The 19,366-nt window shown below is 39.2% G+C and overlaps 1 protein-coding gene across 1 annotated transcript; it reads right to left on the minus strand.

The window, feature by feature from the left end:
• Nucleotides 1–9,568: 9,568 nt before the first annotated feature.
• Nucleotides 9,569–17,621, minus strand: LOC143857291 (tetraspanin-19-like). The gene is made up of 6 exons (XM_077367709.1): nucleotides 17,152–17,621; nucleotides 15,255–15,354; nucleotides 11,528–11,608; nucleotides 11,297–11,401; nucleotides 10,020–10,211; nucleotides 9,569–9,926 (listed from the first exon to the last, which is right to left on the minus strand). The coding sequence occupies exons 1-6, from the start codon at nucleotides 17,301–17,303 to the stop codon at nucleotides 9,915–9,917; spliced, it is 642 nt and encodes a 213-aa protein (XP_077223824.1). The 5' UTR covers nucleotides 17,304–17,621; the 3' UTR covers nucleotides 9,569–9,914.
• Nucleotides 17,622–19,366: the final 1,745 nt, after the last annotated feature.

Consider the following 19,366-nt stretch of genomic DNA (forward strand, 5'->3'; position numbering starts at 1 on the left):
TGCGAATCATCCTACATGGGGTGCGAATTTATCATGGCCTACAAAACAATCGGTGGTCTTTTACAAATTGACATATGTGTCCAAAACATTACCCTTTTTTGTGGGATGGGCGAGGAGGCTTAAATGGACGCGTTGGCTAAGTTTGGTTTGGATGCGTGGGAGTCACTTGAGAGCATGGTTTTAAATTTCAGCCGGATTTCAGTCAAAATTTTTGGAAATTCAATTTCGAAGAAATTTTTGATAAAATATTAATTTTTTATTTCTTTAAAGAATTGCAGCCGATATTTTGGCCCAAAAATCCAACATTTCACATCTACTAAATTTTGGCAAAATTTTCGGTTTCAGTGATGACGGAAATTACCCCTGAAACCGAAATTTAAAACCTTGCTTGAGAGTAGTGGAGAAATAAGTCAAAATAGAGGAGGCACGCATTTGATTTATTTAGAATTACCTCTCCTAGAATAGTGAAATACTGGTTGGCAGTGTTTGGTTGTGCGGCATAGACTCAGAGAGCAGTAGAAAAAAGTAGAGGTATCACTACTAATAGGGATTTGCTAGAGACAATCGCATATAGGTAGATAGGCTGTTTCATTTAATTCACGTAAGCTGGCTGCTCAGGCGTGGAGCTAGGAATTTACACTTGGCTGCATTGGTCATTGGGGGGCTGTGGCCACTAAACTATCTAAGCATGCACATCCATGCAATATAAAAGGAATTTTGCAAGTAATTGGCTCATGCTATATGTGCCTGCACCGTTGTGGTTGCTCTCACATGCAATGCGATGTCCCTCGCAAATCTCTTACTAATATAAAGAGTGAAAAGAGAGACTGCGAAGGGAGAAAAAACACATTTACCAAGATTTTGTATCAAAATTCTTCTTTTTCCAATTTAGTTTGAAAGTAAAAAAGTGGGACATGAGCACCACATAAGAGCCACTACATGGGCCAAAAAGTAATAATTATGTCTAAAACATGTTGGGGAGTCTCCTAGAATTTCAATGTAATATTGGCAACCATACAAGGGATGGGCTTTACTTTTATGTCAAAATTCTAATTGATGTCGAAAGTTTGTGCAAATTAACAAACACAAGGAAAATACAGATCGATTCCCTCGTTTTGATAATGACGCTCAAAAACTTTAACAAAACATGCGAGTATAAATAGAGGACACCAAAGCTGGAGGACCATTGCCTGTGGAGTTTTTATACGGTATTGGCACCTAAATGCACATTTTTCTGGCTACTGATATTTGCACCACCATCTTTTGTCAATGAGACAAACTCTTCTTGTCTTTACCTTTTTTTATTGGCCAGAGAGAGCTTTTCAAGAGTTGTAATAGCTATTGACAATTGTTTAAATAATAAAAGACAAGGCGAGTTCGTCTCATTATCAAAACATGGTAGTGAAATATTCCTAGCTTGTTTTTAAAAGAAATGATATATTCACCCCTTTTTTCCCAGGCCACCCCATGTAGTGTAAAAAGAATCATCATGTATGTACTAGAGTCTAGAGGGGTGGCCCAGGGAAAAAAATGATTCGAATATATTCCTTCTCTTTTAAATCCAATGGGGCTCACTACATAAAATGATCCAAACCATTTTATTTGTAGACTCCAACCTATATAAAGGTTGTGCCTCAAAAATCTTGATAGGAGGATCCTACGGTCCTAAGTGGGGCCCACCAAGGTATGGACTAGGTGGGACCCATCCTAGTATGTGACAGGTTTAAAAGGCCTTGCCTAACGCATTCAATCAACTTTGGAGCTTTTGGTGTATTTGTAAGGTACCTAATATTTGGTCTTAAAGTAGCCACCACGCCCCCGTGTTCGAGACACGGAAGGAGCGACCTGTGGAGAGGACTACCTGGTAAAAAGCCAGAGTGAAGTTCCCACCGAGTGGGCTGCCGCAAAAGGGGTCACTTTAAAAAAAAAAATCCAAAGTGAAAGCCGTCACAGAGTGGGCCGCCGATGACAGCAGATGCAGAAGTGTGGTAGCTTTTGGTGTATTGATAAGGAGGATTGGGCTTTCCCTCGAAATTGAATCTGAATTTGACGAAAGGAGGCTTGAGATTTCCTAACCATCCGATCTGCAGATATCTACAAATTACACTGTTAGATCATCCTATTTAGATTATTTTTGGAGCACTGTCAATTTGTGTTGGGGCCCAACAAATGAATGCTTTTAATCATCATGTGGAGTGGACTCCATTAAAAAAAATACATGTACGTGCGGACACATATAAAAACTCTGGCTTATAAGCCATGCACATGGGCTTGATCGGCCAGGTGATCCGGCCCAACTAGAGCACACATCCACTGGCTATCCCGACCATGGTTGGCATGTGCTAAGGGCATAGATTGGTTGCCTTAAGATTCATCTTGACCCAATCAATTATTCTCAATTAGGGGTAGGGGTGCAACTCAAGTCAATTTTTGGCAATTCGGGTTTAGCTTTTGTCATAAAATCGGGTCAGGTTTTGGTTGATTCCAATTCAATTTTTGAAAAAAGCTCAACCCGAACCAAGTTACACCCATATTTTCAATGGTTGGGTTTGGAACGCTAAGTTGAATAGATAGTATCTCTAAGGTAGTTACCTTGTAGATTAGTTGAATAAGTACTCAATTGGGAGGAGAGAAACATTTGATTTACCTGGAATTAACCTTGTAGAATAGAGACATGTAGTGTTTGGTTGCCAATCTCACACAGCAGTTGTTGGGGGTGTAATTACCAACATAGAAAGAGAGGAGAGAGAGAGGGATAAAGCATAATGATCCAACCCCCCCACCCCCGCGCCTTTAACATAATTTGATGTCAAAAAGCATTAAAAGTCTGCCCACAAATCACGTCACAAGGGGGGTTACTACCTCAGAAAATTGTCTATAGTTTCCAGGGTACATTGGCAATGAAGCACCATAAAGTTGAAGAAAATTGCAATTTTTTTGCTTGGAAAATCCTGGAGGATGCCAGGCATGTGGTATCCAAACAGAGCAAGTTAATTTAGTAAACAATGTTCGGAGGGGCACAAGTCTAGCCCATAGCTAGCAAAACATATGACAACAAAAGACAGACATCAAGCCACAATGACGGGTATATAAAATTTTCAGCTAAAAAACTGATCGAATAGAAAAAGGAAATGATTTCCCTGCTCCAATGTTTTGATAAAGATGGGGAAGCATCTTGTCGCGTAGTATTTAAAGGGCTTAAAAAGCTTTTTGAGAACCATAATATTCTACTTACAGCCCTCTAAATGCTACCTAACAAGATGCCTCGCGCATCTTTATCAAACAGGCGAGCGCTGAAATAATTTCCACGACGGATGAAAAGAACAGGTTTAATATAGCATCATTGTGATAATAAAACTCGATACAAACCTTGTTTATATATGGAAGATCTATATGGGAAAAGTGTTGCTACTCGGTCTTGTAGCTAAGCTTATCTACTCGGTTGGGTTAAATACAGTGGGGACCCACATTGTTTGGGTGATCCAAACCATTTATTTGAATGCCCCTTACCTAGATAGGGTGTCCACAAAAATTTAGATCCATAGGATCATCCTAACTCATCCAACAGTGGAGGGAAAATGGGAAAAAATGGACAGACACAGTTTGTCCAAAAATCTGCCCATTTTTCCCTCCACTGTTGGATGGATTAGGATCATCCAATGGGTCTGATTTTTTGTGGACACCCTATCTAGGTAAGGGGCTTTCAAATGAGTGGTTTGGATCACCCAAACAATGTGGGCCCACACTGTATTTAACCTGACCGAGTAGATAAGCTTAGCTACAAGACCGAGTAGCAACACTTTTCCGGTTTTATTATTGGTGAAACTATAAAATAAAAAATAATATCCCGTGATTCATCCATTTTCTCTTCATAATTTACTAACTAAAATATAAATAAAACAAACTAAAACGTTTTAAGACTTACAGAAGTGTTTACATGGATAAAAGGGTCTTTGCATTGGCCCTTCACCACCGGAGACTGAGAACAAATTCTATTTTTATAGTCCCTATAAAGTACTTGGAGTTTATTGACATATAAATAAATTGGATCAGATATTAAGCAGATAATAATTCAGATATTCTAACATTTTATTTTTTTACTTCTAATACTAGATTTATGTTCAACACATCGTAGATTTCACCAAGTATGAAAACAAAAACCTTATTTCCTTTGATCATGAGTTTCATCAATTTTAAAAAACCTAATTGACTGGAAAATAGCAAAAGTTATAGAAAAACAAATCCTTACAGGAGAGATATTCATTCGTTCTGGAGTTTTTTTTTTTTTTTTTTTTTTTTTTTTTTTTGAAAAATTGATTCTAAAATTTTCAAACTTTTGAGGCTTTTAAGTTTTATTTCAAAAGTGGCAGTAAATTTTTTTTTTGAATAAGTAAACAGAAATAAAATGCATATTTTGAAATAAAAATGTGACGCTTTTTTTTTTGGATGGGTAAGCTGGGGTTAGGCAAGACCCCTACCAAATATCATTGATAAAAAAGAAAAAAAGGAACATCTAGGGGGGCTTAGAAGCCAACAGTCTCAATGGGATGCAAGGATCCCGTTGGGAACCAAAAGTACAAATAAGAAACAAAAGAAGATTACAGCCTTGTGTAGGGGGGTCCATTTCGGTCTTCATCAATGATCTTGAGGAGGGATGGGGGGCCAAAGAGGGGTCAGTAGTGAAGATCCCTTTGCAGGGGCAGCTTCTTTTGAAGAGAAAGTCCGCGGCTGAATTTGCTTCTCTCAATGTATGGGAGATTCTCCAACTATGGAGGAGGGGGAGCTGATTTCTTATCTTGCGCAACAGGGGTCTCTTTGTCCATGGCACAGTGGCAGTACCCTTAATAATATCAACAACGAAATTTGAATCAGATTCTATCCACAGTGATTGGATGCCCATGGCAATGGAGAGCTCCAATCCTTTAGCAACTGCATCGAATTCAAGCTCAAAGATTTCTTGCTTAGCTACATTTTCCGAGAACATTGCAAGGGACAGTCCATGAGAGCCACGGAGAAGGCCTCCGATACCCCCACCTTCAGGCTCTAAGGATGCGTCTGTGTTGAGCTTGAATTCCATGTTATTTGGAGGGATCCAATAACAGATTCTTGGCTCAGCTATTTTTGGGGAGAGTTTGAAGTTAAAGTGCATTGCAACTTTTTGGTTCATTTCAGAGGGAATGTCATAGAGATTCATTCCATTAATCTTGATGCTTGTTTCCATGAGGATGGATCTAAGGCTGTATTTCTTGTGGGTGCTCGATGATTGGAAGATTCTTCGATTGCGCTCTATCCAGAGATGATGGATTAGGGAGGTGAAACAATGCTTTAGGGTAGTTGCCACCTGACCTTTCCCCTTGCTGTGAAGTCTCACCCATTCTTCCTCTTCTAGTAGGGTGTGTCTCAGCCTTCTTCTATAACCAGCTCTCCCGAGAAGATTTTTCCAAATCCAAGCTGAGTAACTACATCTAAAGAATAAATGTTCCAAGATTCAGGCTCAAATTTGCAGAGAGTACTGGTTGGGTCAATCATGATGCCATAAGACCTGATTCTGTCTTTTGTGAGGAGCTTGTTGTGCATGGCTTTCCATGCAATGAAGGTGAAACGGGGAATGTGGCCCGGGTACCAAATGGTTGCCGACCAAGGGCTTAGGAGACTTATTTCTAAGCGTGTCCCATCCACTTTTAGTGCTGTATGCTCCATCTGTGGCTGGTTTCCAAATGGGATGATTGCATTCGTCATCACTTAGAATAATCTTGTTGAGTTCAGCCTTTTCATCTATGAGGGATGGAATGTGGATCTGAGGTTTCCAAATTCCATCCATACATATGTCAGAAAGGAGATTTAGAGAACTAAGGGAGTAATTTGAATGATTTCTGCAGAAGAGAGAGCTCAGGGTCCCAACTGGAAGCCATGGCTGATCCCAAAGATCAACTTCTTCTTCTTTCCCAATCTGATAGCAAATAAAAGGTTTTGCCAGTTCCCTTGCTTTGAAGATGTTTCTGATTCCCCAGGAAGGTTTTGACGGCATTGGGACGGTCCAAATGTTTTTCCTTTTGACTTATTTGTTTTGAACCCAGTTTGTCCACAGTGATTTTTTTCTTTTGAAGAAGGTGCCATAGCAGCTTAACTTGCAGAGCCCTGCTAATATCTTCCAGGGTTTTGATGCCTACACCCCCTTCATTTTTCGGCTTGCACATTTCAGACCAGCTGATTGAGTGAATTTTTTTTATGCAATCTGGGCCCGCCCAAATGAAGTCTCTGAAAAAAATTTCAATTTGATTGAGGATACCTTTGGGGAGAGCAAAAGAGGAAGCTCAGTAAATATGGAATGAGCTAAGGACTGATTTTACAAGCTCAATTCTTCCAGCTTGAGCTAAGTTCTTGCAGCACCATAATTGCATTCGCTTTCTGATCTTCGATATGAGAGGAGTGCAGTCATTTGCAGAGAGCCTAGAAGAGATGAGTGGGAGGCCCAGGTAGGAGATTGGAAGCTTTCCTTCGTTTATTTGAAGCATATGAGAAATTCTTCTTTTTTGAGAAACACTCAGACCTGCAAAAAAGACTTCACTTTTGACCTTGGTCACTTCTAACCCAGTTGTCATAGAGAATTTATTCAAGCAGTCAAGCACTTCTGAGGCACAAGGAGTATTCCCATCTGCAAAAACCATTAGATCATCAGCAAACATTAGATGGGTTATGGTGGTGCTACCTCTAGAAAAAGGGGTAGTAATCCTTTTTTGATTCAGAGCTTCTTCAAAGAAGACAGATAACATCTCCATGGTGATGTAGAAGAGAAGAGGGGATAAGGGATCTCCTTGTCTTAGGCCATTTGAGGAGGTAAAGTGACCTTGGGGAGAGCCATTGATAATGATAGAGAAAGATGGTTTGTTTATGCATTCAGAAATCCAAGCTAACCACTTATGATCAAATCCTTGCTTCTCCATAAACTCCAGAAGAGCATTCCTATTCACATTGTCAAAAGCTTTTGCTAAACCCAACTTGAGACACATAGTTCTAGTGAATGAGTGGGTGTGAAACTTGTGAAGGAGATCATGTGAAAGAAGGATATTCTCCTGGATTAGCCTACCATGAATGAAGGCTGACTGAGCAGGGTGAATGAGAGAATCCATCACAGACTTTAATCTTGTTGCCAAAAATTTTGCTATAGTTTTATAAACAAAATTACAAAGAGAGATTGGGCGAAAATTTTCAGGGGTGGTGGCCTCAATGCATTTTGGGATCAGGGCAATGAAGGTGGAGTTGATCTCAGAGAGCAAAGTGCCTTTAATGAAGAAGTTTTGGATGGCTTTGGTGAAGTCATGCTCTATGAGGTACCAGAAAGTTTGGAAGAAGGCTGCATTAAAACCATCGGGGCCTGGGGCCTTGTCCCTGTTTGCCTTGAACACCACCTCTCTAATCTCATCTTTTGTGACTTGTTTTGACAGGAGGAGGCTTGATCAACAGTTAGTCTTTTAATGGGGTTTGGAGGGGGGAGGCTTTGGGATTTACCATTGTTCAGCACCCTTTTGAAGTGATTGAGAAAGATGTCAGCAATTTCCTTGGGGTTTGAGGTTTGGGAATTATTAGGACCATTGATGGCAAGGATGCTATTTTGGTGTTGTATGGATTTCATGGAGGTGTGGAAGAATTTGGTGTTGGAGTCACCAAGTTGGAGCCATTGCACTCTAGATTTCTGCTTGTATAGGGATTCTTCAAGGGATGAGGCTATTATAAGGTCAGACCTGAGCTTGTCTTCAAGAGATATGAGAGCAGGGTTGAGAGGGTCAGATTGAAGATGGGTTTGGGTTTCAGATAGCTTGTTTCGAATAAGAGGGGTAGTGATGTCCACTCTTCCAAAGATGTCTTTGTTCCAAGCCTTCAAATGGGTTTTGACTTCCTATAGTTTGCGACAGAGTTGGTACATTGGGTTGCCTTTGAATTTAAAGTTCCAAGCTCTTTCAACAATAGGAAAAAGTGACATGTCCTCAATCCACATGTTCATGAATCTGAAAGGCTTTGGACCAAGGTTTTCCTGAGGGTGAATGGAAATGGAAAGGGGGCAATGGTCCGAGATGCCAGGGGGAAGGAATTCAATGAAGGCTAGGGGGAATTAGTGAAGCCATAGCTCATTGACCAGGGATCTATCAAGCTTGGCTACCTTTCTATTAGTAGAGGATCTGTTGTGCCAGGTCCAGTTTTGGCTGTTTGAACGAAGATCAGATAAGGAGCAATTGGTGAGGCATTCATTGAATTCTTCCATCTCATTGAGGTGGTGGTTTGTGTTGCCAAGTCTCTCACTAGCATATCTGACCACATTAAAGTCCCCCACCAATAACCAAGGGAGAGTAATTCCAGGTTCCAAGCTTTCTAAATTAGACCACAGGGCTCTATGGGAAATATAGTAGTTATGGGCGTAGACTGCAGTAAGGTTGAAACATTGATTTGTTTGAATAATCTGCACCTCTGAATGTACATTTTGGCTGGTCTCTTCAAGAATATTGATGTCAACAAGGTTTGGGTTCCAGAGGATCCAAATTATGCCCTTTATGACAGCAGAATAGTTTCCATGAACTCTCCATCCTTCACAGATCTGGGAAGCATAGTCATTTAGCTTGTGCTTGTGCACCTTTGCTTTTGTTTCAATAATGCAGCATATTGGAGCCCGAGTCTTTCTGATGAGCTCAGCAATTTCTTTTCTCTTGTTGCTGGTACAGAGACCTCTGATATTCTAGGAATTAACAATCTTCATTAGGAATAATGGCGTGGGAAGGAGGGCTCATGGAGATACTTTCAGAATGGTGAGGAGGAATCTTCTTCTGGTTAGCCAGATCAGGAGGTTGGGGGAGTTGTGGGCTCCCAGGGGTTATTGAGGGAAGGTTCTGGCCCAACAGAGAAGGGGAGGGGGTGCCACTTCTAGAGTGTTGTTCCGCATGGGACTCGGGGCTTTTAAGGGAGTTTTTCTTTTTTCCCTTTTTTTTGGATGATGGGGTAGAGGAGGTTAGGTTTGGATTTTCTGATGCAGGGGTGGGGGTGGATTTTGAGTGCAGGGTTGCTGGCAATGGTTGGGGATCAGATTGGGGAGTGGCTGGGGTGGCTTCAGATTGGGAATCAGCAAAAGAGGTCAAGGAGATTTCCCGATTCTCAGATGACTTTCCAAGACCTTGGAAACAAGGGAATTCGAGGGAGGGACACTCCGCATGGGACTCGGGACTTTTAATGGAGCTTTTCTTTTTTCCTTGGATGATGGGGTAGAGGAGGTTAGGTTTGGATTTTCTGATGCAAGGGTGGGGGTGGATTTTGAGGGCAGGGTTGCTGGCAAAGGTAAATATTATACCGGTGGCCTTAATAGTTGGTAAATATTATACTGGTGGATTATCGGTGGACATAAATTCACCGCTGAATGCCGGCGGTCAAAACCGTCGGTAAAATATCCACTATTATAACTGCTGGTATATATATTTATATTTACTGGCGGTATGCGAAAACCAGGGTAAGATGACCTACTATCAGCAAACCCATAAATTCAAAAGGGTGAGAAGGGGTTGGAAAATACCCTAACAAGGGGGTGGAAATAGTATTAGCTCCCTGAATATATGACGGTCATATGCATTGCAAGCATGAACAGATGAAGAACAAATCAACTGTACAAAGCACAGAGAGATACATTTACTGCTATAGATCTTAGATAAAGTTTCAAAGGTAGAATTTTCTGCAGCTATGTTTATCATCAAGTATGAGATCTTAATGATCCCATCAACCCCATTCTGCTTTTAAATTTTACATGCCCAGTTGAATAACAGGCCTTTCATCAACAAAAATGCTGTCCGCCCGCAGCCACGAACCCTGCCTGGAATGGTTTTCTTTCTTTTTGGAATGGTACCGTTCCTGGAATGGTTCCTTCAATATAGTTCTCATTAACTGTTTATCTGTAAAAATGGAGACGTGAAATCAGATACCTTACAAAGAAATCTAAAAAGGCTGCAATGTGAGCAAACAGCTGACATTGAGCAATGGGTCACCTTTTCAGAAGCACTTGCATTCCAGGCATTGTTCTGCAAGGCGTAGTGGGGGTAGGCAACATATGGAGGGTGCGTAATTTGGTTTCTCAAGAGTGGAACTCTTGCAGGAGTATAATCATCATCGCTATCATAGTAGCTTCCATGATCCGGCCCAAGAGCTCTGAGGATCATGGCCAAGAAGATAGACAATGCCTGCAAAAATCGCACACGGGACCTGCTATGAAGTATGAATTGAAAAGAAAGTCAAAATACCCTAGTGTCTAAACTCTAAACTATAAACCATCTCAGAGAAAAGTAAGCATTGGAGTTAGAAGTGAAATGTAGAGAAATCAATCCATTAGCAAATGGCAATGACTACTTAGGGCCTATTTGGATACCTCTAAACAATTTTTGCATATAATCTTATATGCAAATGGTTTTGAAGTTAAATATGATTATTTGCAAATAATGGTTACTAAGAGTTTTAGAAATGAAATATTTAATGGCTTCTTGAGAGAGTAATGTCCCATTTGCAAATCTATACAATTGGAAAACATGGGGTGTCATGCCCCCACGGCCCCACCCACCCTAACGCCATTTAAAACATTAGAATAGTATTCATTATTAATAGTCATAGGTGGTCCTGTTTGTCACCAAAAGTCAAGAATAACTGGATTCTCGCCGGTCACACAAAGCTTAGCGAAGATTAGATTTCATGAAAAACTTCTTTGTATTGCCATGTTTCTCTGCTATCTTTGTGTGACCGGAAAAACCAGCGAGAATCCAGCCATCCCTGGATTGTTTAATGCTGGTGCCGAACAAGGCCTAAATCTATATTTATGTTAAATATAACTAGAATCCTGAGGTTGCAGTGAGCAACCCCAAAATCTTTCATGCCAATGGAGATCAAATAAATAGTTCTTGAGCTGTCACGCACAAAAACCCCTAGGTCATTTAAAACCATGTAAATGTAAATCTCTCTATGTATTAGATATATAAAGAGGCTATTTAAAACTTATCCAGCGTGCTGTTCTCTTGTAAGATTAACTTAAAACAGCCTTATTTGCAAATGAGGACTCATTTTGGTGATAACAACCAAAGAGGCCCTTAGTTCTCTTATGAAATGCATTTGTCATTTTTTAAGACAGTGAATGAGTAGTACTATAAAATTGAAAGCATATACACAGTTTCAAGTGTATGGAAGCTTCATTTTTACACTCACAGGACACTAGCATGCAATTTACAAAGCTACCCAAAACAACAACTGCAACAGAAAAAGTTGGGTTTCACAAACTAACCTGTGCAGCTACAATCGATGAAGCTATCCATTTGCAGATTTTGAAGTTTGAATTGACGAAATCCTTAAACTCGTCAAATCTCCCTGTTCGATCTTCGGGGAAATCCTGAGGCAGAATCAAAACCAAGTTAAAAAGGAAAGCCATGTATGCAAAAATGTGTGTGTGTGTGTGTGTGAGAGAGAGAGAGAGAGAGAGAGAGCATGACACAAGGGCACTAAGAAGACAGCACACCTCTTCCCAGTTGTTGTTCAGAAACACGTCTGCAGTGACCGCAGCCTCCAGCAGGACAAGCAAAAAGACAAATGTCATATACTGTGTCCATTTAAGGTTGACAATGAACAATCTCATATTTAATTCTCCACTTAAACAACAGAGTTTACAGCATGAAGGTAAGAATCATGCAAGTTGTTTGTACAACAAATGTTATATTATCCGATTTTCTGAAAATCAAATCATATAAGAAATTGTATGTAATCTTTCATTTTTTCCATAAAATTAATGAAAAAACTGTCAAAAGAAACAGACAAGGACAAATGAACCATATTCTAATATTCCGCACCGAAATTTATTTGATTTAAATGTAAGCAATGGCATTATATATATATATATATATATGAGAAAAGAGAAGGTACTCCCTGGAGTAGATAACTTATCTACTCCCTACCTTAAAATAACAGTTGGGGCCACATTGTTTGGGTGATCCAAAGCATTCATTTGATGGGCCCTCACATAGATAGGGTGTGCCCAAAAAATCAGCTCGATAGGATCATCCTAACCCTATGAACTATGGAGGCAAAAATGGACGTGTATAAACCTGCACAAATCTGTCCATTTTTTGCCCCCACAGTTCATAGGGTTAGGATGATCTTATCGAGCTGATTTTTTGGTCACACCCTATCTATGTGAGGGCGTATCAAATGAATGCTTTGGATCATCCAAACAATGTGGCCCCAACTGTTATTTTAAGGTAGGGAGTAGATAAGTTATCTACTCCAGGGAGTACCTTCTCTTTTCTCTCTCTCTCTCTCTCTCTCTCTATATATATATATATATATGAGGAAACTGTTGGTGCGCTTAAGCTCACCAAGCTTATGGTGCGCTTAAGCGCCCAATCACATGGGTGCCAAATTTTCTGTGGTGATCCAAACCATTCATTTGCAAGGCCCTATTGTAGATAGGGGGTGTACCAAAAATCAGCTCCATAGGATCATCCTAACCCCTCCATTTGTGGAGGACAAAAATGGGCAGATTTGTGGACAAACAATGTCTGTCCATTTTGACCTCCACAAATGGATGGGTTAGGATGATTCTATGGAGCTGATTTTTGGTACACCCCCCATCTATGTAAGGGCCTTTCAAATGAATGCTTTGGATCATCCTAACAAAGTGGGCCCCCATGTGATTGGGCGCTTAAGCGCACCATAAGCTTGGTGAGCTTAAGCGCACCAACAGTTTCCTATATATATATATATATATATATATATATATATATATATATATATATATATATATATATATATAAAGAGAGAGAGAGAGAGAGAGAGAGAGAGAGAGAGAGAGAGAAGGGTTGTTGCTCTCGAGCGCAGCTAGGCTTAGCTGCGCTCGAGCACAGAAACAGGGGGGTGGGGACATTGGGGGGGTGTCCTAAGCATTCATTTAGAAGGCCCCATCATGGATGGGGGGCCTACCAAAAATCAGCTCCATTGGATCACCAATGGGTGTCTATTTGTGGGGCCAAAAATGGAAAGATACTGTTTGTCCACAAATCTGTCCATTTTTGGCCCCACAAATGGACACCCTAAGGTGATCCAATGGAGCTAATTTTTTGGTGGACACCCTACGCATGAAAGGGCCCATCAAATGAATGCTTTGGATCCCACCCAAAATGTGGCCCCACGCTGTTTCTGTGCTCAAGCGCAGCTAAGCTCAGCAAATGCATGCTCATATATATATATATATATGTGTGTGTGTGTGTGTGTGTGTGTGTGTGTGTGTGTGTGTGTGGAGCTACATGTAGCATAAGGGGGGCAATTGCCCCTGTTGAGTTGGGCCAAATCCTTAATAGGCCCAACTCAATTGGGCCCAGCCCTCTTTAAAATTTGAAGGCCTGCCCCCGTTATGTATAACCCTGTATAAGCTTGCCCCCCTTATTCATAAATCCTGGCTCCGCCACTGTATATGTGTGTGAGGAAAGTGTTTCTGAGCTCGAGCTCAAAAACTCATGCTGGCCCACATTTTTGGGGTTATCCAAAGCATTCATTTGAGAGGCCCTTACGTGGATAGGGTGCCTACAAAAATCAGGGATCATCCTAACCCTTCCATTTGTGGAGGGAAAAATGGGCAGATATGTGGAGAAACAGTTGGAGAAACACCATCTGTCCATTTTTGCCTCCACTTTTGGATGGGTTAGGATGATCCTATGGACCCGATTTTTGGTACACACCCAATCCATGTAAGGGCCTTTCAAATGAATGCTTCGGATCACCTCAAAAATGTGGGCCCACATGATTTGTTGACACTCGAGCTCAGATAAACTATCTAAGCTCGAGCTCAGAAACACTTTATATATAGGGATTTACTAGGAAATTTCATAGAAAGCCATTTTGCAGATGACTTTTGCTGAGAGAACAGCCACCTAAGATGAAATAAATGAATAAGACAATCTTCTGAAAAGTGAGCCTGTGTGGCTGTTCTCTCATGAATTGTAAGATTTTTTCATCTAAGATTGAAAATGACTCATGACTTATTTTCAGTGACAATTAAATCGAACAGTTGGATTATCATAGATAATAAAACTCAGGAGCATGAGCAGAAACCTTGATGATTTATGGCATTCACTTGTAAGATGGATGCATCTATTCAGACTCCGTGTATTACTTTTTATCTATTCCACTTGAACCATTTACGATCAATATTTTATTATATCATACATTTACCAACAGAAACATGGACAGAGCCAGATCATACAAAGTTGTAGCATTTTTAGATTATAAACAACCGCAAAAAATTGAAAGCACCAAGAAAAAATAGATAAAATTCAAAACTTGCTTAGGCATTGGTAATTAACTTCATTTAGCTTCAATCATTCAAAAAAAAAAACTTCATTTAGCTTCAAAATACTCCTTGGCTAGGTGCTGAGTTTTCACCACTCCTCGGTTAGCTGCTGAGTTTTCACCAAGAATATTTCCTAGAAACCAATTCATTTCAAGTTGTCTTCTGTTCAGAACAAAATTACCATTTTAGGAGTGGCTGTGACAAGACATGAGGTTGTCTTCAGGGTTGAAATTCATATTCTCCCAGTTTAGCAAGCATCTATGTAGCAACCATACACTACTCAAATAACACAATTGCATGCTCCATGTTCAAGCATAAAAGCAAGGTCAACATAAGCTTATTCTAATAAATAATAATAATCTTTTTTTATGGGTAATAATAATAATAATCTTGGTGACACTTTTATAACAAATGTTTGGTAACCTGCTCAGAGAGCACATAGTGATCCCCTTTTGCATTCTTAACTCTTCTATTTCAACGATGTTTTGAAAATTTCTATTGAAAATATAAGACTGGGTAGAATTGACCTGATCAAGATGGTTCTAAAACACCAAAAAACACAAAAAGCATAGTACAACTTGAAGTTTCTAGTTTATCAATGCTCAACTATGCCTTGAGTCATCTCCAACTCAGGTCTTCCTTTATTCAGACTCGAGTTTTGGGTTTTCAAACCACAAGCTTGACAGTGGTAATTCTGTAAAATCATCATAACATTCATCATAATATTTCAACTATTAATTCCACTAGAAAGCAATGCCGAATATGCCCACCCTAAATAGTAAGCCAGTGGTTTTGAAGAACAACAGAAACAGACTTTCTAAAAGTAAACCCGAGCCAGGAAACTGATGAAGGGAAAATGGAATGAAGAAACCATTTTCTATCTAATTTCTTCAGAAAAGGATACACAAGAAAGGCAGTGACCATTAGCAGTATCCGCAGCAATATGTCCAGAGCATGTTATCACACATAAGGTGATTCCCAAACCAAGAAAAGTGTAAATAAACCTGCAGTTGGAGATGGAAGCAGTTTAGTTTACTTTTAAAATAAAGTAACCATGTAGAATATATAGTTCACTGTTAAAAAGATCTTCACATAAGAAGAAAGTAAATTGCTTTCCCAAGGGTTCCCCTACACAAATTAAACTAGGAAAATGATTTGAAGACACCAGGCCGAGAAGGCCATTGCCTGCACGACCCTCATTGTGAGTCAGATTGCACTGGTGGTCTGGCCCACACGCAGGGAATGCAGGCGGGGTCCATTCCAGGTGGCATCGTCACTGCAGCATCCTGCTGGCACTTCTCATTAAACTAACAGGAAAATCATCAACATAAATAAAATTTGAGTTGCAGTGATTAAAATAAATGTATTCCAAGCAATAGAAACGATTTAAACAACCTTAGAGTGCATAATTAGCCAAAAATATCTATCTTGCTAGAGAGAATAAGAGATTAGTGCACGTACATATTGAAATCTTCAAAAGAGACATTAAATTTCTACCGGAAAAGGATAGATAAAGAAAACAAGAACATAAATACTTTCATCCAGAAAAACACATTGTGAAAAGAAAATGACTGCCAATTTTAAGAAGTCAAGAACATCAATATTTTCATCAGGAAAAAACAGATTTTGAACAAAGGGGGTATAAAATTACTGCAAATTTTAAGAACAAATCCTCTGTACAAAAATACTTGCCATCCTAGCCAGTTCAAATAAGAGATCCATATTAGATATATATAAATCATACTCAACTCTTCCACATATTACCAAAAACACTAAACTAAAAACCTCTTTGGCAGTTTACCATTTCATGATAGAAGCAGTGTGAAAGGTAAGGAATAAAAAAGAGAAAGCTCCTGCCTATTGAAAATCAAATAATACTATGCAAATTCTCTAACAAACACCAATTTTTTCTTACCATTCAAAAAACAATTTTTTCTTTCGAAAAGGAAATGGTCATAAAAGTCATTTGCTCTTCATCAAAAGGCAATCACCAACTATCCGCTATCCATTCTGCCAACAAGCAACAGAATCACGATCTCACTCATCCAAACAGTAGCTAAATTAAAATGCCCATGACACCTCAACCAAGTATATTCAAAATCTCATTTCTCCTTCATCAAAGAGTAATCAGAAACAACCAGTCACCCAATGAAACACTATAGCACATCACACCAACAGAAGCTAAACACCAATTTCCCTTCCATCAAATAAAAATAAGACCAAAGCAAAAACAGTAAACCTTCTTACCCTAAAGAATGTCAAGGACAACTTGGAAGGAAGAAAAAACTCAAGCAAATCAACTTAAAGTACTCAGTTCCCTTAGTCTTGTGCAACAAAACCCATTTCAAAAAGATGGTAACTGATTTCTAAAACTTCAGTGTCTACTCCATCAAATGAGAAGGAATGAAAAAGTAGTCCCAATATAAGTTGCAACTAATATAAGTTATCAACCTTTTCATAGAGAAAGCAACTTTAGTAAAAGAGAGACAAAAAGCAACCCACCAAGTAATATCATTTTACCTTCAATAAAAGATAATATTACACATCTAAAAGAGAGACAAAAAGTGAAAAAAAAACAACCCACACACAAAGTAATATCAAAAAATAATTTCACCTCCTTGGAACAATACCTCCAAAATTAAATCATCCCAATCAAACAGTCCCATTTATGTCAGTTCAAAAGAAAAGTTCCATTTATAAATTGAAAAAACAATCTCAATCCAAGATTAATAAACAATTAAATTCAAGATTAACAAAAGAAAAAAAAAAACCCAGAAAATAATGTTGTTAAAGAAATTTACCATGGGGGCTGAAAATCTGAATCACCAATGTTTTTCTGCCAAACCCTAAGCATCCAAGAAGAATATAAAATCATAGCAATCCCAACCATTCCTATACCCAAATCCACCAATTTCAGGAGAGATTGAAGACAACTCCTTATGATTCTCCCCATTGATTAAGCCTCCCAAAACCACAAGAGGCTGATGAAATTTAGGGATATTTATTTACCAGTAAAAAAGGATTGGAAATTTAGGTTCAACAAGCAATTAATGCATGAAATGAACCCACATAAATATCACCCTAATAGAAAAGATAAGAACAACCTCGTTTGTCATAAAAAGGAGCTTTTTTTCTGAAATTTGAGGGTTTTAAACAAGCAAAATGATTTGGGAAATGACCCAGAAAAGAGACCAAAAATATGAAAATCCGTGGATTTATTCCCACATGGGTCGATGAAAACTAGGCTTTTTTTTAGCAGTAATTGAATTTGAAATTTATCGGTTTTAAGCAATTTATAGGATTTGGAGAATGGGAATTCATGGTAATTTTTAATGGGAGATGATAAATTCGCACCCCCAGGATAATTCGCCCCACTTTAGAGTGAATTGACGTCAACAAAACGTTAAATTCTGCCACAAATACCGTCTTTTTTACGCTTTTTGACGTCAATTCAAGGTAAAGTGGTGCGAATTATCCTACATGGGGTGCGAATTTATCATTTCCTTTTTAATTGTTACTTTTCTTTTTCCTGGTTCAAAATTCACGCCAAAATTCAACCTTGCTTGGATTCTAGGCTAGCGAAAACTCGTATATCTCGCTTATTATCGTATAGAGAGAGAAGTAAGAATCTCGAGAAAAATCTCTTCGATTGATCTGAACCGTCCACTTAATAGACCTTTGTTTAGAACTTAAAGCCCAAAAATCATCCCAATCGTCCAATTACAACTCAACTCGATTAATCCTTTGTCCCAAAGTAGTTGTGGTGCTAATGAATCCTTTACCGTTTGGCTGCCGGAATTTTTTTGGTTCTTGGGATTTTTGTGAGACAAAAAACTTCCTGGGAGATTGGTGGGAAAAAAAACAACCTGGAAGTATCCCGGTAAAATAAAAATCCCATGTTTGGTTGACCGGACTATGGTGGGAAAAAAAATTGTTTGCTTGCTTGAACTGTTGGAAAGAAAAAAATCTTCTACAAGCTTATTTTTGGTTCCTAGGATTATTTAGGTTCCCGGGAGTATTTTTTTTCCTTCCTGGGTTTTCATACGGGGTTATTTTGATTCCTGGGATTATTTTGGGCTCAGCAACCAAATGTGAGTTTCCTACGGAAATTCCACAAAAGTCCCAAGAACCAAAAAAATTCCAGCAACCAAACGGAGAAAATTTTCATGAAGAAGGTGAAGGGATCTACCCCGCTTAAATTGACCAAGTCTAATCTTGACACTAGTTGGGTTCGTCTACATGGATCATTTTCTTTCATTTTATCCTATCGAAGGTCATGTTCTCTATTATGTTCCTAGCCCTCAAGTCGTTCCTCACTGTTTCTACCCGAGTTGTGTTCAGTATGCCGCTACATCTTTTTACTCCATCAACTTCGCACGAATCACTTCATCTCACTGGAGCATCCAAAGGTTTACCTTGGACATGCCCAAATCATCTTAAGCGGTGCTTTCTCATCTTCTCCTCAATTGATGCCACCCCACCTTTTTACGAATGCCTTCATTTTTAATTCTATCTAACCTTGCGTGGCCGCACATCCATCTAAGCATACACATCTTCGCTACACTCATCTTCTGCACATGCTGCTTCTTGGTGGCCCAATATTCTGACACCTAAAACTTCAACCAAATTACTCTTTCATTTTTAATCCAACAATGGACTATTTGCCTATTCGTTTTTCATCCTAACTTTAACATTTTCTTTTGGGTATACTTTGTATGAGCAATTAATTGCATTTTACATGAGCCATACACAAGATGGCAAGCACCATTCTTGAAATTTATTTTACTTGGAAAACTAATTTTCTGAGGTTTGGTAAACTGAGAAATTATATGGTGCCCCGGCCCTCAAGCCCCGTGAAGGTGGTACTTCAAAAGTACCACGCTTGATATTTGATCCAACAGCAGCTTCTTAAAAAGTGGGCTGCTTTGGATCAAATATCAAGGGTAGTACCGTATGACGGTACTTGACGGTCGGGCACCGTATAAAAACTCTGGTAAACCATCTGAAATTTATTTT

Source organism: Tasmannia lanceolata, unplaced genomic scaffold (assembly GCF_043159265.1).
Source record: "Tasmannia lanceolata isolate RefF3 unplaced genomic scaffold, GAP_Taslan_0.1 ptg000024l, whole genome shotgun sequence".
Classification (NCBI taxonomy): Eukaryota; Viridiplantae; Streptophyta; class Magnoliopsida; order Canellales; family Winteraceae; genus Tasmannia; species Tasmannia lanceolata.

Coding starts and splice junctions, on each gene's coding strand:
- LOC143857291 (XM_077367709.1), bottom strand. CDS start 17,303: ATGGGGAGAATCATAAGGAGTTGTCTTCAATCTCTCCTGAAATTGGTG. Junction 15,355..17,151: donor TCAGATTTTCAGCCCCCATG/GTAAATTTCTTT, acceptor CTCCAACTGCAG/GTTTATTTACACTTTTCTTG. Junction 10,212..11,296: donor CATCGATTGTAGCTGCACAG/GTTAGTTTGTGA, acceptor CGATTTTTGCAG/GCATTGTCTATCTTCTTGGC.